The 26,881-nt window shown below is 41.1% G+C and overlaps 2 protein-coding genes and 1 non-coding gene across 5 annotated transcripts in view; 2 read left to right on the top strand and 1 right to left on the bottom strand.

Annotated features, from left to right (window-relative positions):
• Positions 1-885, top strand: part of LOC115224269 (ATP-dependent RNA helicase DDX19A) — a 39,466-nt gene extending 38,581 nt beyond the window's left edge. For all 3 annotated transcript variants that reach the window (XM_036513393.1, XM_029795081.2, XM_036513394.1), the window contains exon 12: positions 277-885. In XM_036513393.1, coding sequence (XP_036369286.1) covers positions 277-341 — 65 coding nt within the window. In that variant the 3' untranslated portion in view covers positions 342-885. The remainder of the gene's footprint in view (positions 1-276) is intronic.
• A 2,374-nt stretch (positions 886-3,259) lies between these two features.
• Positions 3,260-25,055, bottom strand: LOC115224320 (glyoxalase domain-containing protein 4). Its single transcript, XM_029795173.2, has 10 exons — positions 24,616-25,055; positions 17,489-17,538; positions 15,588-15,708; positions 12,426-12,564; positions 11,889-11,939; positions 10,617-10,696; positions 8,581-8,667; positions 7,227-7,340; positions 5,405-5,491; positions 3,260-3,576 (listed from the first exon to the last, which is right to left on the bottom strand). The coding sequence occupies exons 1-10, from the start codon at positions 24,754-24,756 to the stop codon at positions 3,511-3,513; spliced, it is 936 nt and encodes a 311-aa protein (XP_029651033.1). The 5' UTR covers positions 24,757-25,055; the 3' UTR covers positions 3,260-3,510.
• A 616-nt stretch (positions 25,056-25,671) lies between these two features.
• Trnag-gcc lies at positions 25,672-25,742 on the top strand. The gene has a single exon. It is a non-coding gene; the product is annotated as a tRNA-Gly (tRNA).
• Positions 25,743-26,881: the final 1,139 nt, after the last annotated feature.

Raw genomic sequence — 26,881 nt, 5'->3', positions numbered from 1 at the left:
AGACAGAAGCAGGTGTCTTGATGTAGGTGAGCTACAAGGTTACCTGACCAAAGTGAGAGAGAGAGAGAGAGAGAGATCAGGAACAAGGACAGAACCAAGTGTGTTGCCACAAAGGTGATACATGGTTACCCAACGTGAGGGAAGTGCAAGAGAAGATTATTTGTTTTTGTATAGTTTAGCTAACCTGTTATTAATTAATGCATTTTCCAGTAATTATCGACTCGATCTCTCCACCCTTGTTAATTAATTAACACGAAATGTTTTCTAATTTCACAGCACGAACAATCTTGAAACTTGATGCCAATGATGTCGATGAGTTGGAGAAGATAAGTGAGAACTAACAGTGATTCAGTTGAGACAGCATTTATTGAAATACAAAAATAAATCTATGTATTTTTTTCCCTACCATAATACCACCATACATTATATTAAATTGTATTATTGAAAAAAAAAAAGAAGTGTTCCACTATTTCTTACAATTCTTTTGTAAATCAGTCTTGTTGGCGAGATGAAGCTAAGCTCAGTACCGTAAAATCTGATGCTTAACTCTTTGCCTCCAAAGTCTTTTCATAAGTTTGACCCAAACATCCATGCTCTTGTTTCATACGTCCTGAGTTAAACATATGCTTTCCTTCCATATGTCCCAAGTTACTCTGGTGGTTGAGATCTAAAATTAGGAATGTGTATCAATATATATGATGTTACGGAGGCTGGGGAAATACATGGGACAGGCAAAAGGGTTCCCTTTAACTCTTTGCTTGTCTAAAGCATTTTCACGAATTTGTTTTAAACATCCATGCTCGATTTCAGACTTCTAATTGGACCCTGTTTCATACATTCTGAGGGATATAAAATTTCCCTAGGACCCAAGTTACTCTGGCTGTTAAAAAAAAAAAAGGGGGGGATGTGTTTCATATATAATACATAGATATGAGAGAAATATAACGTGGTACTCAAGACGAAAGCTTAAGCACTAATTTCAGGTGGGAACAACCTGAAGTTGATTGGATATCGCAAGAAATACCTGGCTAATAATTAATTCATCAATCAATGCACTGCAACTATAACAGGTGATTGCAATTGTAAAATCACTTTTTTTTTTTTTTTTTATGATTTTTGAATCCTGCCAAGGTAAGTTTATTTCATTGATTATCTTAAGAAATAGTATGGCCGTAATGAATACAGCAGTGAAGTATATCGAATAGGTTGTTAAACGAGATTAAACTTGTAATGGAAAATGGACACAGAATTTCCGTAAGAACCTTTTAGCTTTTGGATTGTCCTGTCAAAATGTGATGCTCACTTATTGACATTGTTTGTTTTTCAACGACGCTGTAGAGTAAGCGCGTAAGGCCGAATTTGAACATAAAACGACTAGAAAATTTAGGCCAAATATGGCCACTACACTCTCGGAGTGGTTGGCGTTAGGAAGGGCATCCAGCTGTAGAAACTCTGCCAGATCAAAATTGGAGCCTGGTGTAGCCATCTGGTTCGCCAGCCTTCAGTCAAATCGTCCAGCCCATGCTAGCATGGAAAGCAGACGTTAAACGACGATGATGATGATCAGTTTAACTGTTTCGTCCTGGCTGGTACATATTTGCACCAGTCAAAAATTTTACAACCTATGTGATGCAGTATAGTACCACTCTGGGTTTTTCTCGTATGTAGCACCAGACATGATTGGAGTGTATGACACTATAACGACAGCCCAAAAAGGTTCGCATGTGTACAAACCCCACCGCCATTAATCGACTTGGAAAAAAAATTCCAGGTTGAAAGGGTTAAATGCTAAAGCAGTGTTTCTCAATCATTTTTTTTTTTTTTAATCTATGGACCCCCTTTGATTAGTTTCACTGTTGTGGACCCCCATAGCCATTTGATGTTTAAAAATTAGTTTTACAGATTCTTCTTTCAAAATTCCTATTTTGTTAGTTCAGTCTACACAAGTAGAAAAAAAAATTTTGCTATTTCTTGCATTAAATCTAAATCGTTTTTTTTTTTTTTTTTTTTTTTTTTGTGGGCCCCTAAAATACTACTGTGATTTACTATTTTGCTTGTGTAGCCCCCCATCCTCCCCCCATTAGAGCATCCAGACCATCTTTTACACAGCTTTACTTCTTGTTGGTGGCACCATCCTCCACCTAACTTCGCAACTCAACTGATTCCAGTAGACAAAATACATTGCCAAGTGAGGGTGAATCCCAGGTCGCATGGAATATCGGATGGGGAAGACCCTAATCTATGTTCTGTAAATTCTTAAATGAAAGTCATTCCTTATATCAACTCAAAACTGTCATTTTATGTCAGGGGTTACTTGGCTGGGAGAAGGTGGCCGTGATTTTCTATGTTAGTATAAAAAAAAATGCTGAACAAGGGTCCAAAATGGTCAAAGGAATCCTTCTTTACCTTTATCTCAACCCAAAAATTGCATTGGTTTGATGTAAGAATTGTTGAGAACAGCAGCAACACAGCAGTTTGTAGAAATGAGGAATTTATCTTGAAAGTTTCATAGAATAGAATAAGATAGAAATTTCGTTTCTTTTAGTTCCATATTGATTTTCCTTTTTTTTAAAAGCACACTTCAATCTCATATGCAAGATAGCTTAGTCCTTTTTTTTTTTTTTTTTTTTTTTGCCATACCCCTTCAAAAAATATTAACATGGACGACAGGTGTGCCTTAAAATGAATCGAATTCAAAAGTTACAAAAAAAAAATGCAAAACTGATTCTGCTATAATAATTCTCTTTACTATGGGCACAAGGCCTGAAATTTTTGTGGGGGTAGAAGGGAAGGGCTAGACACCCCTGGCACTCATTTTACTGACCCTTGAAGGGATGAAAGGCAAAGTTGAACTCAGAATGGATGAAATACCGCTGAGCATTTTGCCTGGCATGCTAATGATTCTGCCAGCTCATCACCTTAAACCTCGATAATAACAATTACGATTTCAAATTTTGGCTCAAAGCCAGCATTTTAGTGGGGAGCTAAGCCAATTACATCGACCCCTAATGCTCAGCAACACCAAAAGGACAAAAGGCAAAATGGACCTTTGCAGAATTTGAACTCAGAATATAAAGGACAATGAAATGCTGTTGAGCATTTTGCCCACCATGCTAACAATTCTGCCAGCTTGCCACTGCCATAATAATAATAATTTCTAATTTAGACACAAGGCTAGTAATTTTGATTAAACCCTAATCAACCACCAGCTGGGGGGAGGGGTGAAGAAGCAAAGGGAGATAACCGAGATTTACTTTGCTTTTCATCTCTCTGGGGTCAATATAATGAAACGTCCCTCCCAAATTTGTGGTTGTCTACCTACACAAGAAATTATAAGTAGGCTTGATTGTGTCACTGACTGTTCGTGCCTTCCATGTTTATGAAATGGGATCAGCCAATTTACATCAAACCCAAACGATGATGATAATAATACTAAAAATTAATCAAACGTGTCCCGTAAAGTATTTCATGTAAACGAAAAAAACTTCAGTCAGTCTTCAGTTTGTTCTCTTAGCCTTCGATTTTAGTTTTTCCTTTCTTTTCAAACCATTCTTCACTTTTATCTCCTTCTATTGCCTGCAGAAAGAATGAGAGGAAATCAGAAATATTATACACATGCATCAAAGAATCAAATCAAAATCGAAATCGATCAACATCAATGGAATTTGTAGTTTGTAGTACCAGAGCCGGTGGCACATAAGAGAACCATCCGAATGTGGCCGTAACCAGCACCACATTGACTGGCCTCCGTACTGGTGGCACGTAAAAAACACTATCCGAGCGTGGCCGTTCGCCAGCCTCATCTGGCACCTGTGTCGGTGGCACATAAAAAGCACCCACTACACTCACGGAGTGGTTGGCGTTAGGAAGGGCATCCAGCTGTAGAAACACCGCCAGATCTGACTGGCCTGGTGCATCCTTCGGGCTTCCCAGACCCCAGTTGAACCGTCCAACCCATGCTAGCATGGAAAGCGGACGTTAAACGATGATGATGATGATGATACGGACACATGCATATGCCACACACATACTGTCAACATCATCTTAGCATTCATTTTTCTACGTTTACATGGGTCAGATGGAGTTTATTGAAGCAGGCTTTCTATGTGTCCAGATGTTCCCCCTGTCACTGGTCCATAGCCATTTCCCAGCCAGATGATAGTTCCCTGCTAGCCAGACTTAAAATACCAGAAATGAATGACTTCCATTTACGAGTATCACACAATATCAAGACAGAGAGAGACATACATAAACACACATTCACATGCAAATGGTTCCTGCTTCCAGTCTTCCAATGAGAACATGTCCTACTATCATCATCATCATTTAATGTCCACTTTCCATGCTAGCATGGGTTGGACGGTTTGACTGTGGGCTGGCAAACCAGATGGCTGTACCAGAGTTTCTACAGCTAGATGCCCTTCCTAACGCCAACCACTCTGAGAGTGTAATGGGTGCTTTTATGTGCCACCGGCACGGGGTACGGTCAGGTGGTACTGGCAATGACCTCGCTCAAATTTTTTTTTTCACATGCCAACGGCACAGGTGCCAGTAAGGCGATGCTGGTAACGATCCCGCTCGAATGGTGCCTCCTACATACCACCGGCATGGAAGCCAGTTAGCCGCTCTGGCAACGACCACACTCAGATGGTGCTCTTAGCACCCTACTAGCATGGGGCACAAGTGCTGGTAACGATCACACTCGAATGGTGCCTTTTATGTGCCACTGGCACAGAAGCCAGTTAGCCGCTCTGTCAACAATCATGCTCATAGGGTGCTTGTGCCCGTCACTGAATTTCATTTTGATTTCGATTTCACTCGCCTCAGCAGGTCTTCACAAGCAGAGTTTAGTGTCTGAGGAAGTATTACCCTGCTTGGAAACAAGTGAGGAGTTGGTGATAGGAAGAGCATCCAACTGTAGAAAATCTACCTCAACAAATTCCATCCACCCCATGCGAGCGTGAAAAAGTGAGCATTAAACAACGACAGGGATATCTGAATCTTTCATTCGGTAACAATGACTAGCACAGGAGTGGCTGTGTGATAAGTAGCTTGCTTATCAACCACATGGTTCTGGGTTCATTCCCACTGCATGGCACCTTGGGCAAGTGTCTTCTACTATAGCCTCGGACCAACCAAAGCCTTGTGAGTGGATTTGGTAGACAGAAACTGAAAGAAGCCCGTCGAATATATGTCTGTGTTTGTCCCCCCGACATCGCTTGACAACCAATGCTGGTGTGTTTATGTTCCCGTAACTTAGCGGTTCAGCAAAAGAGACTGATAGAATAAGTACTAGGCTTACAAAATTTGCTTGACTAAAGGCGGTGCTCCAGCATGGCCACAGTCACATGACTGAAACAAGTAAAAGAGAAAGAGAGCAGAACAAATTGTCCAATTTGCTTACCTTGTCCAAGAGTGAAGGGGCATTTGTGTCTATTTTTGAGAGTTCCTTAAATGCTTCATCTCCAACAAAACAGATTTCATGATTGTCCTGCAACAGAAAATACAAGGAAACATAAACCATTTTCTCACAAAAGGAATTCATCTCAGTTCCTCAAGACTGCTTCAGATAAGGATTTCTTCAGGTTAGGCCCATTGCCAAATTTCATAATTTCGTTTTAGTATGAGAAGAGTTTCTAACTGAGGTACTGAACTATATATTTATCTGTCTATTATTTGCCTTTTTTTTTCACATTGTTTTGAATTAATCCTGCTTTATACAATAGCTTTGAAATTCCAATGATGATGATGATCGTTGTCATTTAAAGTCCATTTTTCCATGCTAGCCTGTCTGCTTTGGCATGGCCTCTACAGCTGGATACCCTTCCTACACCAACCACTTCACTGGGTGTTTTTTTTTTATGGCATCAGCACTGGTGAGGTCACTAAGGACACATGATAAGATCCCACAACTAAATGAAGCATCACATTGAAGGATAGAAGGACAGGAGTGAGTGTCTGTTTTTCCAAGCTAGCATGGGTTGGATGGCTAGAAACGAACTGATGAAGCAGAGGGCTGTGTCAAGCACCAATGGCTTCTACAGCTGGATGCCCTTCTTAACACCAACCACTTCACTGGGTGAGGTTACCTAAGACGCAAGACAAGATCCCTCAACTAAGTGAAGCATCATATTGAGGGGATAGGAGAGTATGATAGGATGAGCAAGGGCCTCGCCGAAGAGTTGAATACATGGCTTACCAGTCTGGAAAGACTGTGATTGTCTATTTTTAAAATGACATTGTAGGGTACGTGTACAAGGCCAGATCTGGTTGGTCTGAATGTAAAATACATGGGGTATTTGGGCTGGATATGGCTGGTTTAAACCAGCCATATCAGGCCCAAATATCCTACCTAGTTTTATGTTCAAACTGACCAGATCCAACCTCTCACACCTATCCTACAATATCATTCTAAAAACAAAAACAAACAATCACTTCATCAAAATCTCAAAGCTATGAGACAATGCATGATTATTTCAAAATAATATGAATGAATAATCAGAGTAATCTGAATGCTAAAGGGTTAAACTGGCCATACCAGGCCAAAATTTTCTGCTTGTTTTATGTTCATACTGGCTAGATCCAGCCATTCACACCTACCCTACAATGTCGTTCTAAATCTAAGCAATAACACTGAAATCTCAAAGATATGAGCTAATGCATGATTAATTCAAAACTGTGTGAATCACTAAGCACCGCATTTGACAGAGTAATCCAGAAGAGTCCATCATAGTCCAGATGTAAACATAGCAGATTTTTTCCAGAGAGAAAAGGAAAAGAAATAATCAACCCTTGTACTAGACCTTGTCCATCGACGCTAGAAGATTGTAAAGTGGGGATTGAACTGTTCGGGTGGTCGGTGTTAGGAAGGGCATCCAGCCGTAAAAACCATGCCAAAACAGACACAGAAGTCTGGTGCAGGCTGCTCCCCGGTCAACAGGGAAGGCAGACATTAAAGGATGATGATTCAGAAAACCCCGTGGGCCGCAGGTTACCCATGGCTGATCTACAGTAACTCATCTTCAACATTTAGATGTGACCAAGAACTTCTTTGCAGAGCCAAAAGGAATATTGTAAAGCATTATATCCGATGCTCTAATGACTGCCACCAGCTTGCTGCCTGCTAACCCCTAAGAAGGGAATGGAACACCTGCAGGGTCATCAATAAAAGAATAAAAATATCAGATAAATGTTGAAAAAAAATTGTTTTAAGCAAGAATACTTACAGGATCAGCACAAATAACAACTTCAACAGTGGCTTTCCCAGGGGTGTCTAGCGCCAATAGAGGGGTAAGGATAGTTTCGCGTTCCTCCTCCAAAGTTCTTTGAATGATTGGAAGCTGAACAATAGAAAGAAAAACAATCAAAGTAAAACAATAGGTACAGGTATGGTCATGCGATTGAGGAGCTTGCTTCTCGACAATGGTTTCTTGAGTTCAATCTCACTGCATGGCACCTTGGGTAAATCATTATTGTTCGACCGTGGTCGAGACAATGGAATTTACCATGCCATGCCAGACTTCACGGTCCATCATAGCATTACGGAGGTCCTGTTGCTGGATGCCTGTATCCCTGGAGATTACATCAGGGTAGGAGAGTGTGCGCCCTCTGGTATCACGAGCAGATGGCTTCCAGAGGAGAAGAGTAGAAATTACCTCGTTTTCAGCTCTACAACAATGTCCAGCGAACTGGACTCTTCTACCTTTCACAAGAGATGATACAGGTAGTAATTTCCCATATATTTGTACTTTGGTTGGATGGTGCTTCCATGAGAGATTTTGAGCTCTCATAAGGAGGGGCAAAGGTGCTCTAGCTGAACAAAGCCTTATGAGGGGATTTTGTAGAAGGAAATTGAAAGAAGCCCATCGTGTATCTGTCATTAACACCTCATTTATTTGCTATCACCCTCAATGCCCTCACTTATCTGCTATCACCCTCAATGCCCTCACTTATCCACCACGGCCTCCACCCTTGAGCGTCTTGTATTTCTCTCCCGTCCAGCCCCCTAACATAAGCAAGTAAAGCAAAATTCACAGAACAAAGACCATTAACAAAATGGACGGTGCTGGAAGGAGTCAAGAGACAGGGGTAGGCTGTCCCCTGGCTGGAGGGACACGTGTCTTATTTCTTTATTACCCACAAGGGGCTAAACAACGAAAGACAAAGGGATTAAGTCGATTACATCGACCCCAGTGCGTAACTGGTACTTAATTTATCGACCCCGAAAGGATGAAAGGCAAAGTGGGCTGTAGGTTACCCATAGCTGATGTACAGTAACTCCTCTTCAACATTTAGATATGACCAACAGGGTTGGTCAAATTTGGGTTGGGATTGAGCATGACTGTTGTCAGAACCGCCTGACTGGCCCTCGTGCTGTGGCACGTAAAAGCACCCACTACACTCTCGGAGTGGTTGGCGTTAGGAAGGGCATCAAGATAAAGAAACTCTGCCAGATCAGATTGGAGCCTGGTGCAAGCCATCTGGTTCACCAGACCTCAGTCAAATCGTCCAACCCATGCTAGTATGGAAAGCTGACATTAAACGACAATGATGATGAAAGGAAATATCAACAACACTTACCTCTTGTCGTGGTACAGCAAAGGCAATCCTGCCATAAGCAGTGCCACGGTCAAACGGTTCTGCTATCTTGATGAGTTCCAGGTTACACTAGAGAAGAAAGAATAGAGAGAGGAGATAAGCATCACTGTAGAAATTTTGGAAGGATGTTTGATGGACTTCTTAACAGTCACACAATCAAAACACCAGCACAAAATCCAACACTACCAACAATCTTTTCTACTATAGGCACAAGGCCTGAAATGTGGGGGGGGAAGTGACCAGTCAATTACATCGACCAAAGCCTTGTGAGTGGATTTGGTAGACAGAAACTGAAAGAAGGCGGCGAACTGGCAGAAACGTTAGCACGCGGGGAGAAATGATTAGCAGTTTTTCATCTGTCTTTACGTTCTCAGTTCAAATTCCGCCGAGGTCGACTTTGCCCTTCATCCTAAGTACCAGTTACGCACTTGGTCGATGTAATCGACTTAATCCCCTTGTCTGTCCGTGTTTGTCCCCTCTATGTTTAGCCCCTTGTGGCAATAAAGAAATAAGGAAACTGAAAGAGGCCCGACGTATATATGTATATATATATATATATATGTGTGTGTGTGTATGAATGTGTGTGTGTCTGTGTTTGTCCTCCCAATTTTGCTTGACAACCAATGCTGGTGTGTTTACGTCCCCGTAACTTGGTGATTCGGCAAAAGAGACCAATAGAATAAGTACTAGGCTCACAAGGAATAAGTCCTGGGTTCGATTTGCTCGACTAAAGGCGGTGCTCCAGCATGGCCACAGTCAAATGACTAAAACAAGTAAAGAGTATATCAGGTACTGAACCCATGCTGCTGCTCAGACAGTTCAGATACGCAAGCAAGCCATGTCAACCAAGGCCAAATGCAGAATGCTGAAGGCCATAGTCTACAGTGAGTTCAGCCAGAGCAAAAGAGAGAAAGGAGCCCCTTGGAAGCAGTTCCAATTCCAGGCAGAGATAGCACCCCACCACCACCACGCTCACACAGGGTGGAAGGGTGTTGAAGTACAGAGGGAGGTGTGGCAAGACTACAGCCAAACTGCAGCAAGCAATTTTGAGAAGGCCCAAGAAACTGCTGTTAGGAAGTATTTCAACAACTATTAGGAATATATTTATTGTAAAAGAATGTATTTATCTCTATATAGGCGCAGGAGTGGCTGTGTGGTAAGTAGCTTGCGAACCAACCACATGGTTCCGGGTTCAGTCCCACTGCGTGGCATCTTGGGCAAGTGTCTTCTGCTATAGCCTCGGGCCAACCAATGCCTTGTGAGTGGATTTGGTAGACGGAAACTGAAAGAAGCCTGTCGTATGTATGTATATATATATATGTATGTGTGTGTTTGTGTGTCTGTGTTTGTCCCCCTAGCATTGCTTGACAACCGATACTGGTGTGTTTACGTCCCCATCACTTAGTGGTTCGGCAAAAGAGACCGATAGAATAAGTACTGGGCTTACAAAGAATAAGTCCCGGGGTCGATTGCTCGACTAAAGGCGGTGCTCCAGCATGGCCGCAGTCAAATGACTGAAACACGTAAAAGTGTAAGAGTATATAAATAAATGGCAAAATGTCTGCGTGTGTGTCCTTTATACAAATCCACAATTTTTCAGTTAGAGGTCTCGCACTTTCTATGGACATTCAAAACCGTCCAAGGGTGGTCGTGCACATCTTTACATTTCCCCAGTCACCCCGCAAAGCCATTAAGAAATCAATAGAAGTGACTTTTTTGTGAATTTTCTATCCAAAACCCAATCAAAATGCCTGAAACTTGATACGCCAATTGAATGCCAGCTAGCTGTATGTGATTGGTCGGAGATTTGGACAGTACTCGCGTGTATGTGCGCACACACGCAGCTGTATATGCATGCACTTGCACTATGACCCGGCGTTGCCTGATCATAGTGCTAGTTGTATACAATAATACAAGACAAAAGCACTGAAAATTTTATCAACGCAGGTTATAATAATAATAAGGCTAACACAAACCCTATTCATCCTGAACAGACAAAAAGAAGAGAGACAACTTACGGATGTGCCGTCAAACCCCAACTCTGCTTTCTGCTCAGACTGACGATAAACTGCCATACCCATGAGTCGACTCCAGAAATCTGTCAAACAAAGAGGAGAGACGGTGATGAGTAAGGAGGGAGGCAGAGTGAAATGGGGATGACAAATTTCTGTATTTACTTCAAGACGAAACAAATTCGAGAAGTTTGTTGTTATTTTAAGGATAGGTTACGATGCCGTTGCTGTTTAGCCACAGGTCAGTCCTGATAGAACAGATTAGAGGCATTCAGATTCTGATTAAAAGCATTCCAAACATGACCACTCCATCTATTTCCTATGTGCAAAGAACCGATGACCTGAAATTCAATGTGGCCATTTTTCCCTAAGAGTATAGTATGTGATTTGAGGGAGATTTGACTACTATGTCAAGTAGATCAAGCCACCACATAGAGGCTTTCTTGCCAACTTGAGGCGATGCTGATCAATCCTTTAACATTTAAACCAAGCACATCTGGCCCCAAATAGTCAACCTTTTTTGTATTCAAACTCATCAGATCTGGCCTCTCACACGTACCCTACAACATTATTCTAAAAATAGACAATCGCATCATCGAACTCTTAAAGCTAGGCGATAATGCATAATTCAGAACAATGTGAATAAATAATCATACATTCATCATCATCGTTAACATTTAACGTCCTTCCATGCTAGCATGGGTTGGACGATTTGACTGAGGTCTGGCGAACCAGACTCCAATCTGACCTGGCAGAGTTCCTACAGCTGGATGCCCTTCCTAATGCTAACCACTCTGAGAGTGTAGTGGGTGCTTTTACGTGCCACCGGCATGAGGGCCAGTTTGGTGGTACTGGCAACGGCCAAGCTCAAATAATCCTTTTTATGAGCTACCTGCACAGGAGCCAGTCCAGCGTCACTGGCGACGACCTCGCTCGAATGTCTCATGTGCCACCAGCAAAAGTGCTAGTAAGGCGAACCAGACTCCAATCTGATCTGGCAGAGTTTCTACAGCTGGATGCCCTTCCTAACACCGACCATTCCGAGAGTGTAGTGGATACTTTTATGTGCCACCGGCACGAGGGCCAGTTTGGTGGTACTGGCAACGCCCACGCTCAAATAGTGCTTTTTGTGAGCTACCTGCACAGGAGCCAGTCCAGTGGCACTGGTGACGACCTCGCTCGAATGTTTCACGTGCCACCAGCACAAGTGCTAGTAAGGCGAAGCGGTAACGATCACGCTCGAATGATAGAATAAAATATAAAATGAGGTGTGCTTACCAATAGAGCGAGTAAGGTCTGAGACACATAGCGTTACTTTCTTGACAGGATCTGAAAAGAGATAAAGATTATTTGTGTGTGAGGTGAATGACCTGGAGACAGAGGAATGAAAAGGCATCAGGGCATGACGGAAAGATCGGGGGGAGGGGGGTGAGAAGGGGGTGGTGGAAATCAAAGAGAAAGGGCAGGGAAAACCAGACAGGGAAGGGGATATTGGAGAAAGTGGGAAACACTGAGAGACAGAAACGAAGGAAAGAAAAGATCAGTAAGAGATGGCAGTGGAGTGGGGTGGGGGGGGGGAGAGCTCAGACAGAGAAATCAGAGAAAAATCCAGTTTCACTTGTAAGACTGTGGTCGACTCAAGTCTCTGGTAGAAAATACTTTCCCAAAGGATCCAAAGAGTCTTGGGAGGACTGAACCCAAAGCCATGCGATTGCAAAACAAACATCCTAACCACGAAGCCATACCTACCCCCTTACCCTCCCCCCCTCCTCCCATATACAAAAAAAAAAAAAAACATTAATTCAAGTTACTTACCCCCTTCACTTTTTTGTTCCATGATGAGGAACTTGTAACCATCGGGTGATTTCAAGGCAAAGCCACCATGTTCTTCAGTGAATTTGTATTTGTTCTTGCGGACACTGTCCATGATGGTCTTGGAGAAGATGGTAATGCCCTGCGGGAGGTTACACAAACAAATGGTGAGAAATAAAGTTACATTTAGATAGCTTTGTGTGGAGAAGTGTACATTTTTTTTTTAATCCTTTTACTTGTTTGTCATTTGACTGTGACCAAGCTGGAGCACCGTCTTTTAGTCAAAGAAAATCGACCGCAGAACTTATTCTTAGTAAGCCTGGTACTTATTTTATCGGTCTCTTTTGCTGAACTGTTAAGTTACAGGGACGAAAACACACTAACATTGGTTGTTAAGCAATGGTGGGGAGACAAACAGATGCACAGACACGACAGGCTTCTTTTCAGTTTCCGTCAATCAAATCTACTCACAAGGCTTTGGTCGGTCCAACACTACAGTAGAAGATGCCTGCCCAAGGTGCCACGCAGTGGGACTGAACCTGAAGCCATGTGGTTGGTAAGCAAGCTTCTAACTACACAGCCACACCTGTGCCTGTGGAAGTGTATATTATATACAGATATATATATATATATATATATATATATATATACAAGCAAAACGCCCCCCCCCCCGTCCAATGGATGGTGCTGAGTTGTCAAACATTTAAAACAAATTTCCTCAAAACTACTTCACCGACCGTCCCATAGGCCTCCCCTTTCAGGAACACTGATTTAACCTAAATTTGAGACACCAGCAAAAGAAGAAATAAAGATAGACTTTTTTTCTATTCCAAGAAAAACAATTTTACAAATGCACGTTCCCACGGCTTTATCGATCACATTCTCAACTGGAATCGATTTTTATAACTTTTTCAAGACTTATACACGCCCTGATATTGTCGGTATCTACATATCAAATAAATTTGAACGCAATCGGATGGAGGATGCCCAAGATCCTAGAAGACACACACACAAACAGAATGGATTTTATATAATATATATATATATATATATATATATATATATATATATATATATATATATATAAATATATTGCGATAAACTTTTTGTTGTGTATTGGATGTGAAAAGTGGTTGCCTTGTTAAAGTTGGTAATGTGAGAACTGCTCACAAAGTATTTGTCCCAACTCTCATCATTCTGAGTTCAAATCCCACTGGTGTCAACTTTGCCATCCATCAATGAATGAGGCATCACCAGCCAATGGAGAAAGTATGACCAACTGATTGGTAAAGTATGACCAGCAGGTGGATAAAGGTCCATCAGCCAATGGATAGGGCACCATCACCCAATAGACAGGGTGTGATCAGCTGATAGATAGTACACCTATTTCTTTACTACCCACAAGGGGCTAAACACAGAGAGAACAAACAAGGACAGACGGATTAAGTTGATTATATTGACCCCAGTGTGTAACTGGTACTTAATTTATCAACCCCGAAAGGATGAAAGGCAAAGTCGACCTCGGCAAAATTTGAACTCACAACGTTAAGGCAGACGAAATACGGTTATGCATTTCGCCCGGCATGCTACCGTTTCTTATTTCTTTATTGTCCACAAGGGGCTAAACATAAAGGGGACAAACGGATTAAGTCGATTACATCGACCCCAGTGCATAACTGGTACTTAATTTATCTACCCCGAAAGGATGAAAGGCAAAGTCGACCTCGGCAGAATTTGAACTCACAACGTTAAGGCAGACGAAATACGGCTATGCATTTCGCCTGGCATGCTACCGTTTCTGCCAGATCGCCGCCTTAGCTGGTAGATAGTATACCATCAGCCAACAAATGAAGTACTACCAGCTGACAGATGAAGTACCATCAGCCGACACGTAGAGTACAACCAGCCAACACACAGAGTACAATCACCTGACAGAGATAGCACCATCAAGCAACAAATAAAGTACTGCCATCCAACAGATAAAGTACCACCATCCAGCATAAAGTACTATCTGCTGATAGATAAAGTGCCACTGGTCTATAGATAGAGTACCAGCAGTCTAAGGCCAGGGTCTGACAGAATTGTCAGAGCCTTGGGTGAGATCCCCTACAGTAAACATTCTAATTTTTTACCTTCTGACAGCAGCTCCCTTAACAATACTGGCACCAAGTTGAATTGGCCCTTGTCTTTTCTTTGGAGATCATTAGCATAAAGGAGTAACTGCTAGTCTGGTGTTCTATAAAAATGAAGATCTTGTCCAAGCTGGCACTACAGACGGGTATTTTCCAGATATGGGTCTATGGTGTCATAAAACTTACAGAGATACCACTGTGGAAAATAGCCAAGGGTGGTCATAACTGGCTGTATTTCTAACACTTATAGCAATGCTGAGAGTTTTCATTACCTGCTTTCTATGACTAGGGTGGGTGGAGGAGAGGCAAAGTCAGCATTAGGTGAGATTTGGGTTCAAAATCTGGTGAGCCAAAACAACTACTACAGAGAATTTGGCCCGGTAAAGTTAGATTCTCGAGTCATGCTGACTCATAAGGGCCAGTTTCCTGGTTTCATGGCTTATATATTCCCCGCTTGGACGGGACACTGGTCCGTCGCAGGGTTACTCACTTTGGCCAGCTGAATGGACTGGAGCAGTATGAAATGAAGTGTTTTGCTCAAGAACCCAACCTGCCACACAGTCCCAGAATCGAAACCACAATCTGACAATCATGAGTCCAACACCCTAACCACTAAGCCATGCGCCTCCACAATTTGGCCCAGTACACGTACACATCTGATCCAGGATAGAAAGCCAGTCATTAGCCTCTCTTTATCTCTCTCTCTCTCTCTCACACACACACACACCTTATAAGTTGAAAATAGTTTGCTATTAACAATTGCAGCATGGAAGGTGTTTATAAGCCATTTAGGAAACACACAAAAACAACCGTTAGATTCACTTCAACATTTAAATATAATTTGTCAAAATATTTCCGTCGCTTTGAGACCGCGACCTGTTCACCGACAAAATTCCACGCTTCATCTCCGTTTTGCTATTACTTTTTCCTTTTATTGCCAAAATATGAAGAAACCAAGAAACCTTTTGAGCAAGAAGGGTCAAACGATTTCCAGCAGCAAAACAAAAAGCAACACAGGGACCAGAGTACTTACCCAGAAATCATTTCCATGATGGTAAGAACCAATATTATAGTTGTAAGTCAATTCCATTACAAAGTGACTGTCCTCACTGCCATAACCTATCATAGTTTTGCTCCACCGGCCATCATAAGGGCTGCAATAGAAATGTGTAGAGTCTATATTAGGACAGTATAGGGTCTACTTGACTTGACTTGAAACAGCATTCACCCGGGGTGGGTTGAGCTGGCTTCATTTATCCTCAATGCTGCATCTCTCACAAACGCTGACCAGACCTGGCGATTTGAGGCTAACGACCGCGTGATCTCCAACCACTCCTTATTCCAGTGGCAAATGCCGTTGGAATAAAGAATGGTTGATCCTTCAAATATTCCAGTATAGGGTCTAGAACAGGATGGTGTAGGACCCTCAATAGGAGAGTGCAGGGCCTACATTTGGAGATTGTGGGGCAGGCACAGGCAACTTTTTCTGATAAGTGGACCACATGAGATATCCATTCGTCCCAGAGCTCGCAAGATCGCGCCTCTGTAGTGGGAGAAGTCCGAAACGTGGTCCTTTGCGATTCGTAAGACCTGCAGAAAAGAAAGCAGGTCAACCCCCGACACCGAGAGCATCGATGGATGGATGAATGCGCATCCAGGCTCAGCGGTTGCATAGGAAGTCGGGGACAAGAAACAGGAAGGAAGAGTGAGAGAAAGTTGGAGCGAAAGAGTACAACAGGGGTCGCCACCCACCCGCCTGAGCCTCGTGGAGCTTTAGGTGTTTTCGCTCAATAAACACACACAACGCCCAGTCTGGGAATCGAAACCACGATCCTCCGACCGTGAGTCCGCTGCCCCAACCACTGGGCCATTGTGCCTCCACTGATATTGGTGTGTTTATGTCCCCCTAACATAGTGGTTCAGCAAGAGAGATCAACAGAATAAGCATCAGGCTTAAAAAGAGAAAGAAATGTTCTGGGGTCGATTGCTCTGACTAAAAATTCTTTAAGGCAATGCCCCAACTTGGCCAAGGTCTAATGACTGAAACAAGTAAAAGACAAAAAGATTCAAAGGTAAGCCTCTGCTCAAATTTACGTATGTGCTGACACAGGTTCAATAAGAAGGCTAATAAATAAACTTCAGAATCACGGGGTCCCAGGTTCAATTCTATTAAGAGACATCTTCAGCACGCATCATTTATCATAGCCTCAGGTCAATCTAATACGTTTATAAGCGAAAAAGGGGTTGATGGAAACAATGTGGAAGCCCGTTAGCTGAACTGTAACAGTAATAAGAAAGGGTCCACCCTGTCACATCCTGTGTTACAAGTGATTGTGTCAGAGGATTAGATTAAGGGTATAAGTGTTGATCAATAAGGTGGTGAGCTGGCAGAATCGTTAGCACGCTGGGCGAAATGCTTAGCGGTATTTCATCTGCCATTACGTTCTGAGTTCAAATTCCACCAAGGTCAACTTTGCCTTTCATCCTTTCAGGGTCGATAAATTAAGGACCAGTTACGCACTGGGGTCGAGATAATCGACTTAATCCGTTTGTCTGTCTTTGTCCTCTCTGTGTTTAGCCTGTTGTGAGTAGTAAAGAAATAGGTATTTCGTCTGTATTTTAGAGGGCGGCGGGCTGGCAGAATCGTTAGCACACTGGACGAAATGCTTGGTGGTATTTCGTCTGCCGTTACGTTCTGAGTTCAAATTCCACCAAGGTCGACTTAGCCTTTCATCCTTTCAGGGTCGATTAAATAAGTACCAGTTACGCACTGGGGTCGATATAATCGACTTAATCCGCCTGTCTGTCCTTGTTTGTCTCCTCTGTGTTTAACCCCTTGTGGGTAGTAAAGAAATAGGTATAAGTGTTGATCAATGAATGGATGGATGGATGCATAGACACATATAAATAAAAAAAAAAATAGTTAATAGTTACCCATTACAATGAGCTTTACATCCTTCAACAAATTCTTCATGACGCAGCACCTGAAAATAAGCACACCAAGAATGAATGAATGTGCTTGTGCGTGTGGAGGTGGAGGCTGAAAATTTCCTGGCTTTAAGGGTTTCGCAAAAGGCCTGGCTTGAGACCCAACCTTCCGAGTTCTTTTGCAGGGCTTAGAAAAACTGAAGGACCCTTGCAATAAGTGTATTAATCTGAGAGAGGAAGGAGTTGAATATAATGATAATTAACTGATCCTCCAGCATTTTCTTTTACTGAAAGCCAGGAACTTTACAGCACCCCCCCTCATATTTCACTTCCACTTGTTTCAGTCATTTGACTGCGGCCATGCTGGAGCACCGCCTTTAATCGAGCAACTTGACCCTGGGACTTATTCTTTGTAAGCCCAGTACTTATTCTATCGGTCTCTTTTTTGCCGAACCGCTAGTGACGGGGACGTAAACACACCAGCATCGGTTGTCAAGCAATGCTAGGGGAACAAACACAGACACACAAACACACACATATATATATATATACGTCAGGCTTCTTTCAGTTTCTGTCTACCAAATCCACTCACAAGGCATTGGTCGGCCCGGGGCTATAGCAGAAGACACTTGCCCAAGATGCCACGCAGTGGGACTGAACCCGGAACCATGTGGTTGGTTAGCAAGCTACTTACCACACAGCCACTCCTGCGCCTATATATATATATATATATATATAATATATATATATATATATATATATATATATATATATATTATATATATATAATATATATAAACACAATAAAATAAGTAATACTGATACAGTGCCGGCTGTTATATAGTTTTAATTCAGATATAATGTTGTATCATGCATTGAGATGATGGGGTGACAAACACAGACACACAAACATATATGACAGGCTTCTTTCAGTCTCCGTCTACCAAATCCACTCACAAGGCTTTGGTCATATATATTTTGTTTATCTGTAAATTATGCAGTGAGAAAGTATTTGAGTAATCATTAACCAAATTAATAACCCTAACTTACCTTACAGAATGGATCAATTAACTGTATCCTCTGCATTCTTATAAACACAAAATATCTATTAAAGTCAGTGTGTGAGTGTATATATATGTACCAAACCATGTGTGTGCGTATGCTTATATCTTCATGTAAGTGTGTACAGACAAGTGTACGTGCACCATACAACATAAGCAAAGGTGTTTATAAAGCCACATCGGCTAACAGTTATATTTAATGCAGGTTATTTTTGCTGTATTGTGTATACTCTTTACTCTTTTACTTGTTTCAGTCATTTGACTGTGGCCATGCTGGAGCACCGCCTTTAGTCGAGCAAATCGCCCCCCAGGACTTATTCTTTGTAAACCTAGTACTTATTCCATCAGTCTCTTTTGCGGAACTGCTAGGTTACAGGGACGTAAGCGCACCAGCTTCGGTTGTCAAGTGATGTTGGGGGGACAAACACACACACACACACATACATATATATATACATATATACGACAGGCTTCTTTCAGTTTCCATCTACCAAATCCATTCACAAGGCATTGGTTGGCCCAGGGCTATAGCAGAAGACACTTGCCCAAGATGCCACGCAGTGGGACTGAACCCAGAACCATGTGGTTGGTTAGCAAGCTACTTACCACAGCCAATGTGGTTATTGACGATTTATGTCTATTTTCGGCATATTTGGCATTGGAATTTTTTTTCTTTGCCCTTATTTAGAAGTTGTTTATAAATTTAACCTTTAATGGTATTTTTTAGTATGTTGGCCACTGATAAAATTTTTTCGAAAATCTTATCCTATATTAGATGTATGTATGTATGTATGTATATATATGTGTATATATATATATATATATATAAACACACACACCAAGTTATATAAACAGACATAGATACATACAAACAAATAAGAAAGAAAGAAAGAGAAGAAAAAGGTGCCGATGAGATGGCAATTAAAGGTTTAAGGAGGAGAAGAAGGAAAAACAAATAAAAATTTGTCAATATGTTTTAAAGCAAACAGCTGAATAATGAGTGAATGAGATATGTATGTAAGTACATGCCTATGCATGTGTTTATGTGTATCCATGAGTACGTGTGTGTGTGAGCCTACAAGTGCCAGTCTATGTCTAGGCTTGCAAAATCTTTTGATGATAGCAGGTGCTGCATAATGAGGTGGTGTTGGTGGTGGTGGTGGTAGGGGAGCCGAAGATGTCAGCTGTCATTTTGTAGGGTGGAAGAGAAGTATTTATCGCTGTCAAATGAGAAGGTGACAACTGCAGGTGAACAAACGGAATCTCAAGTGATGGTGGAAGGGGAGGGGAGTGGGACATTTTTACTACCAAGAAATGACTTGTCATTGTGAACGAGAACCTGCTGGAAGCACCTGTGATAAGAATAACGATGAGTCTTCAATTTTAGAAATCCATAAATATGTGTAATTTATTAAATTACAGTTTTGGAGAGACGTGACACTTAACTCTTTAGCATTTAAAGCAGCTGTATCTGGCCCAAGTATTCCACCAGTTTTATGTTCAAATTAGCTAGATCCAGCCTCTCACACCTACCCTACAATGTCATTCTAAAAATGAAGTCACATCACTGAAATCTCAAAGCTACGAGATAATACAGGATTAACTCAAAACAAAGTAGATAAATAAGCATTACATTTGATAGAGTAAACTGAATGCTAATTGGTTTAGCTGGCCATATCTGGCCCAAATATTCTACCTATTTTATGTCCAAACTTGCCAGATTTGGCCATTCACACCTACTTTACAATGTCATTCTAAAATTAAACAATCAAATCATCGAAATTCAAAGCTCCAAGTCAATGCAGGATTAATTCAAAGCAATGTGAATAAATAAGCATTGCTTTTGACAGAATAATCTGAATGCGAAAGGGTTTAAGTCAGCCATGTCTGGCCCAAATATTCTAAGTTCCAAAAATTTAAAAAGAAGCCATAAAGGAACGGACAGAAAACCCACACACGAGATGGGATGTTGCTAATTCCTCGTTAAAGGCATGAAATTCTAAGGATCCATTGGATGATAACCAACGAGAAATTAGCAACATCCTGTCTTGTGTGTGAATTTCCCGTTTGTTGTGTTTAAATTTTGGCACTTATTGTTTAATGTAATGTTATGCACCCTCCTCGTTTTTTACTCATTCAGCCAAATATCCTAGTTGTTTTTATTTTCATACACAACAGATCCAGCCTCTCACACCTACTCTACAACGTCATTCTAAAATAAACCATCACATTATTGAAATCTCAAAGCTATGAGATAATGCATGATTAATTCAGAACAATGTGAAGCAGATATGGAATTACCCATGGGAGGAATTCATAACATGAGTGACAAACTCATAGTCATAGACATTAAATAGTAATCAATGCAGTTAGCCATAACCTGGAACATAACTGAGAGCCACCACAGTATCTGCCCAGATAATATGTCCTTCTAAATTCACATTATATATATATACATATATACACGTGTGTGTGCATGCAAGGCTACTTTTAGTTACCATCTATGAAATTGAGTCACTTGTCCAGGGTTACACATAGCAGGACTGAACCCAAGATCATTTCTGTGCCGGTGACACATAAACAGCACCATTTGAGCATGGTCGATGCCAGTGCTGGCTGATTGGCACATAAAAAGCACCATTCAGGCATGATTGTTGTCAGTGCCATCTGATTGGCTCCCGTGCCGGTGGCACATAAAAAGCACCATTCAAGTGTGATTGATGCCAGTGCCGCCTGACTGGCTCTCGTGCTGGTGGCACATAAAAGCACCCACTACACTCTCAGAGTGGTTGGCATTAGGAAGGGCATCAAGCTGTAGAAACTTTGCCAGATTGGATTGGAGCCTGGTGCAGCCTTCTGACTTGCCAGCCCTCAGTCAAACCGTCCAACCAGCATGGAAAGCGGACGTTAAATGACGATATATATATATATATACATACATACACATACATGTACACTATATATATATATATATATATATATATAATATATATATACACACACACACACACATACTATGTTCCAGTTGTCAAATCAACACAAAACCTGACACAAAGATTTGTAATGCTGAGGTGAGCACAGATACTACTACAACAACAACAACACTAACTGCAGAAGATATGCTAAGGTCAACTGTAATTCCATCCTTCGGATTCTTATAAAACACAGTCCCAGCCAAGAGCTGGTGTCACTTATAGCCAACTGCAAAACCCATCCCTCAAATTGCGTGACCTTTTGCTTATATTGGAAATCAATAATTATTGATAAACTCTACAATGTACACTAAGTATTTGCTTACAATACAAAGGAGATGACATTTTCTGAGAGACTAGTGAGGGGCGGGAGAGGTTGTTGTTTAGCCCTGGGTCAACCATTATTGAGTAGTCTCAGGATTACCATATTAAGCTACAAGTAGTGGATTGCACAGCCTGTCAGGATTGTCTGCGAGGATTTAAAAAAAAATTTGGGTCATTTACCATCCACCCATCCATCTCCCCTGCCCACTATCCCTAGGAGAGTCGTGTGAGCAAGGACTTCAGGTACCTCCTCTATAGGGTCCTATCAGAGACAACTACCATTACACTTTCTGGGTGTTCCCAACTGATTAAGTGTATATTATCCAACCATTTCAATCTCAGGCTGCCCCTAGATCTCCTGCCTGTGTGAGGATAGAGTCCTCAATATTTCTTCCACTTTCTAATTGGATGCCCAAGTGTGACCAACTGAGACTAAGGTGGCGATCTGGCAGAAACATTAGCACACCGGGCGAAATGCTTAGCAGTATTCTGTCTGCTGTTACGTTCTGAATTCAAATTCCACCGAGGTCAACTTTGCCTTTCATCCTTTCAGAGTCGACAAATTAAGTGCCAGTTACGCACTGGAGTCGATATAATCGACTTAATCCGTCTGCCTGTCCTTGTTTGTCTCCTCTGCGTTTAGCCCCTTGTGGGTAGTAAAGAAATAGGTATTTCGTCTGCTGTTATGTTCTGAGTTCAAATTCTGCCAAGGTCAACTTTGCCTTTCATCCTTTCAGGGTCGACAAATTAAGTACCAGTTATGCACTGGAGTCGATGCAATCGACTTAATCCCTTTGTCTGTCCTTGTTTGTCTTCTCTGTGTTTAGCCCCTTGTGAGTAGTAAAGAAATAGGTATTTTGTCTGCCGCTATGTTCTGAGTTCAAATTCCACCAAGGTCAACTTTGCCTTTCATCCTTTCGGGGTCGATAAATTAAGTACCAGTTTCGCACTGAGGTCGATGCAATTGACTTAATCCCTTTGTCTGTCCTTGTTTGTCCCCTCTACGTTTAGCCCCTCGTGGGTAGTAAAGAAATATATATTAAAACTGAGAGAGAGGGAGAGAATCAGTTTATCCACTTTGCAATTAAGACCTTCCACTCCAACCACCACCACCACCACCACCACCAAAATTTTTTTTTTTTTGCCTTTGTTTTTAAAAGTAATAAAAGGAAGATGAAAAACAAAGCAAAAAAACTTCCTGCAAACGAAGTAGTTTGCTGCCTGTAAAAGATCTGATAAGGGGAAACAAGAGTAACCAGCCCTACTGATTAAAACAGTTTTTATGTCCTCAATTGATAGAAATGAAAGCTAACAGGATTATATGTTTAAAACAGTTCTGTATTTGAGAGATGAGGAATTGTGTACATTATTTACATTTGATGGATATTTGTCCTCATCTTGTTTGTTGTAAACACAATGTTTAACATGTCGTCCCCTCAAAATAAGGGTAGAGCAACATCACAAAGCTGTGACACAAGGAGATATTGATAAATCGGGTATAGCTGATCATGTATGGAAAAACAGAGACCACCTCCAGTAGCGTACTGAAGTTGATCTCATCGACTGGGCCCCCTCCCCACAAATTTCGGGCCTTGTGCCTAGAGTAGAAAAGAATATTCCAGTGTTTCATGCAAGAAAAATTGCAAATGTGAAAGATATTTTTTTTTCTGTTTTTGAGAAATGATTCAATATTTAAAATCCTTTTTGCCCCTAAAACCCATGTCTTTTTCCAGTAAGAATTTTTCTCCCACTTCATTAAGTTTTTAATAATAAAAAAATTAAATCTCTTTTTCACTCACCTACAAGTTAAACTTCAACTTTAATGACTGTGCACTTTTAACTTAAAAGTGCACAGTCGGTGTATATAAATCACATATTTAATCAGTTCATTAATTATCACTTATGGTCATCATCATCATTGTCGTTTAACATCCGCTTTCCATGCTAGCATGGGTTGGACGGTCTGACTAAGGGCTGGCAAGCCAGTAGGCTGCACCGGGCTCCAATCCAATCTGGCAAAGTTTCTACAGCTGGATGCCCTTCCTAACGCCAACCACTCCAAGAGTGGGGTGCTTTTTATGTGTCCTCGGCATGAGGGCTCGTCAGGCGGCACTGGCATTGACCGCGCTTGAATGGTGCTTTTTACGTGCCACCAGAACAGGAGCCAGTCAAGTGGCACTGGCAACGATCATGCTCGAATGGTACTTTTTATGTGCCACCGGCACTATATATTTATATATATATAAGAGAAAGAGAGGGGGGGATGTCTATAAATAAATGTGTGTGTGTGTGTGTGTATATATATATATATATGTATATATGCGTATATGTGTGTGTGTGTATGTATATTAGTACATATATACCTATATTGTCTTCTACTATATTGTAGGGCTGACCAAAGCCTTGTGAGTAGATTTGGTAGATGGAAACTGAAAGACCTCCAGATGTATGTATGCTGATATATATATGAGTGTGAGTGTGTACACACATGCATTATGAGTGCGATATTTTCAACCGAGACGTTACAATCGTATCTAATTCTTCAAGTGCTTCAATTCTGAGTATGTACATATATTTGTTAGATTGCTGGCATTTATTAATGGGTTTTTTCCCCATCGTGTGATGTACCATTTTCCAACATTAATAAAACTGTCGGCATTTTTAACAACACGGGTATACTAGTAGCTTATAAACACAGAATGACCACAGTAGGGACGGCCCAATTTAGGACTCACCCAGAGTGGGAATTAAACAACAATAAATTACCACTACTTACCCTCATTCCAAGAATGCGTTGAAAAAAATGGAGATTTTCTTTTCTGTTAGAAATTTTGAAAACAAAATGTAGAGGTCTTTTGATGCCAATTCTGTACTCGCCAACAAAATCGTTTTCCTCGTCAATGCTGTCTGAAGACATTTTCCTTGTGACCAGAGACCGCCGAAAACAAGCAACAACCGTCCGTACGTGAAACGGGCGTCCAAGGAACTTTGCAAAAACGAACACCAGTTTGAATATCTAAAAGGAAACAAATACTAGAAGCAGACTACTAGAAGGACTGTGAAGCAGGAACACAGTACGGAACAGCTAAAGTGTTGCGGGGGACCTGACTTCAAATGCTAGTTTGTTTGACTTTCGAGAGGAGAGAGAGCCCGAAGATGATACTCCGCCTACCGAAATGAAATGCACACAGAACCAGACCGAACATCCGGCAGGATTAGAACCGGAAGTGGTCCGGATTTCTGGAGTTGCCGGTTTTCTGAACACAGACATATATATATATATATATATATGTATACTTTAAATGTAAAATAAGCTATGAAAAGTAAAGACCTAAATTGTATTTAACAGATTCAAATTCATACATTGGCGATCCTTCGGTATAAGTACACACGTGCCTTTGTTTACATTTCTGAAGATTAAAAAAAAACCCAAAGCGATGTTATGTATATACGCACAAAATTATAATTTTTTTTTATGTCGCTTATAACATTCAAAATAGTTTCTTCTTTTTCATTCATTGTAACGGAAAATATGAATGAACAATAAATTCTTAAAGTCAATACTGAAACATAATTCAAGATTTGTGATAAAATTGCAATGAATTAGTCTCATTAAAATCAAATGATGCTGTGTCCTACCATCTTCTTGCTTTATACAACATAAGAAGCATCAGTCGTGTCATATGAATGGAACAGACGACAGCTCTAATTAAAATAATCTATAAATATGAAATGCAATAACCATTTAAATAGTTTCTGACAGAAATTATAACAAATTGGCATCAAATTTTTATTTTATAAATAACTTATTTTTGTCGTATGATATCTGTGAGCATCGGTGGTTCAGTGGTAGAATGCTCGCCTGCCACGCGGGCGGCCCGGGTTCGATTCCCGGCCGATGCAACTTAATTTTTGAATCGGTAATTAATGCTTCTTTTACATTTTACTGCTCTTGCTAAAAAACGAAACCTTTTATAGTCCTTAAAGGGCGGTGGTCATTCTTCTCATTAATTATTATCGGTCTGGTTTTCAACATTCGGACATCTCCATATTTATTGAGAAATGCGAAGTACTGCTGTGATTGAGTCTATCTCAAATGCATAAGAAATGTTGTCTAACAAAAGGAAGGGGAAACTTAAGTTATGGACTCACGCAAACAGAGAACGTCTACGCGGTCACTCGACCAGCTAAAAATAACAGCCATGTCTTTTTCAACTCACACCCTACCTTCTAAAAAATAACAACAAAAAAAATATACAAATGGCGGTGCCCCAGCATGGCCACAGCTCCTGAGCTGAAACTAGAATCAATCAATCAATCAATCATAAGGCATACCCTAACCAGTCAACTTCCTACACTGACTTTGTTTCTTCATAACTTTTTGAAAAATGGGTATCTTTTTAAGGAAATTTCCTACAAACACCTTTCCGGTTTTTGTAGCTTACAATTATATTGGATAAGGGACATTAGCCATTTGAATGTGGCTAGGGACAGGGCAGGGCGGTGGGGGTGTTACTGATGCATTTAGCCCCAGGCGATCATCAACGTCACCAGATAGGCTGACACCATCACGGTAAAAATTATATTGGAATTCCACGTGAAAAAAAATTAAAAAAAATTAAATTGATGGGTTCGTACAGATCATATATGGCTGAGTGGTGAGAAGCTTGCTTCCCTGCCACATGGTTCCATGTTCAGTCCCACTGCGCGGCACCTTGGGTAAGTGTCGTCTACTATAACCTCTGGCCGACCAAAGCCTTGTGACTGGATTTTGTAGACGGAAACTGAAAGAAGCCTATCGTGTATATGTATATGTATATGTATATGTATATGTATGTATATATATATATATATATATATATATATATATATTATATATATATATATATTATATATATATATATTATATATATATATATATATCCATATATGTGTGTGTGTATGAATGTGTGAGTGTGTGCGCGCGTGAATGTGTGTGAGTGTGTGAGTGTGTGTGTCTTTGTGTCTGTGTTTGTCCCTCACCACCGCTTGACAACGTGTGT

Source organism: Octopus sinensis, linkage group LG25 (genome assembly GCF_006345805.1).
Source record: "Octopus sinensis linkage group LG25, ASM634580v1, whole genome shotgun sequence".
NCBI classification, from domain to species: Eukaryota; Metazoa; Mollusca; class Cephalopoda; order Octopoda; family Octopodidae; genus Octopus; species Octopus sinensis.
The sequence above is the reverse complement of the archived record's forward strand: the minus strand, read 5'-3'. Positions and strand labels throughout refer to the sequence as shown.

Bases quoted from the DNA above. Each gene is read 5' to 3' on its own strand.
- LOC115224320 (XM_029795173.2), bottom strand. From the start codon at position 24,756: ATGTCTTCAGACAGCATTGACGAGGAAAACGATTTTGTTGGCGAGTAC. The intron at 17,539-24,615 runs GTAAGTAGTGGT...GCTTATTTTCAG, and splicing joins AACGCATTCTTGGAATGAGG to GTGCTGCGTCATGAAGAATT. The intron at 3,577-5,404 runs GTAAGCAAATTG...TTCTTTCTGCAG, and splicing joins CCCCTTCACTCTTGGACAAG to GCAATAGAAGGAGATAAAAG.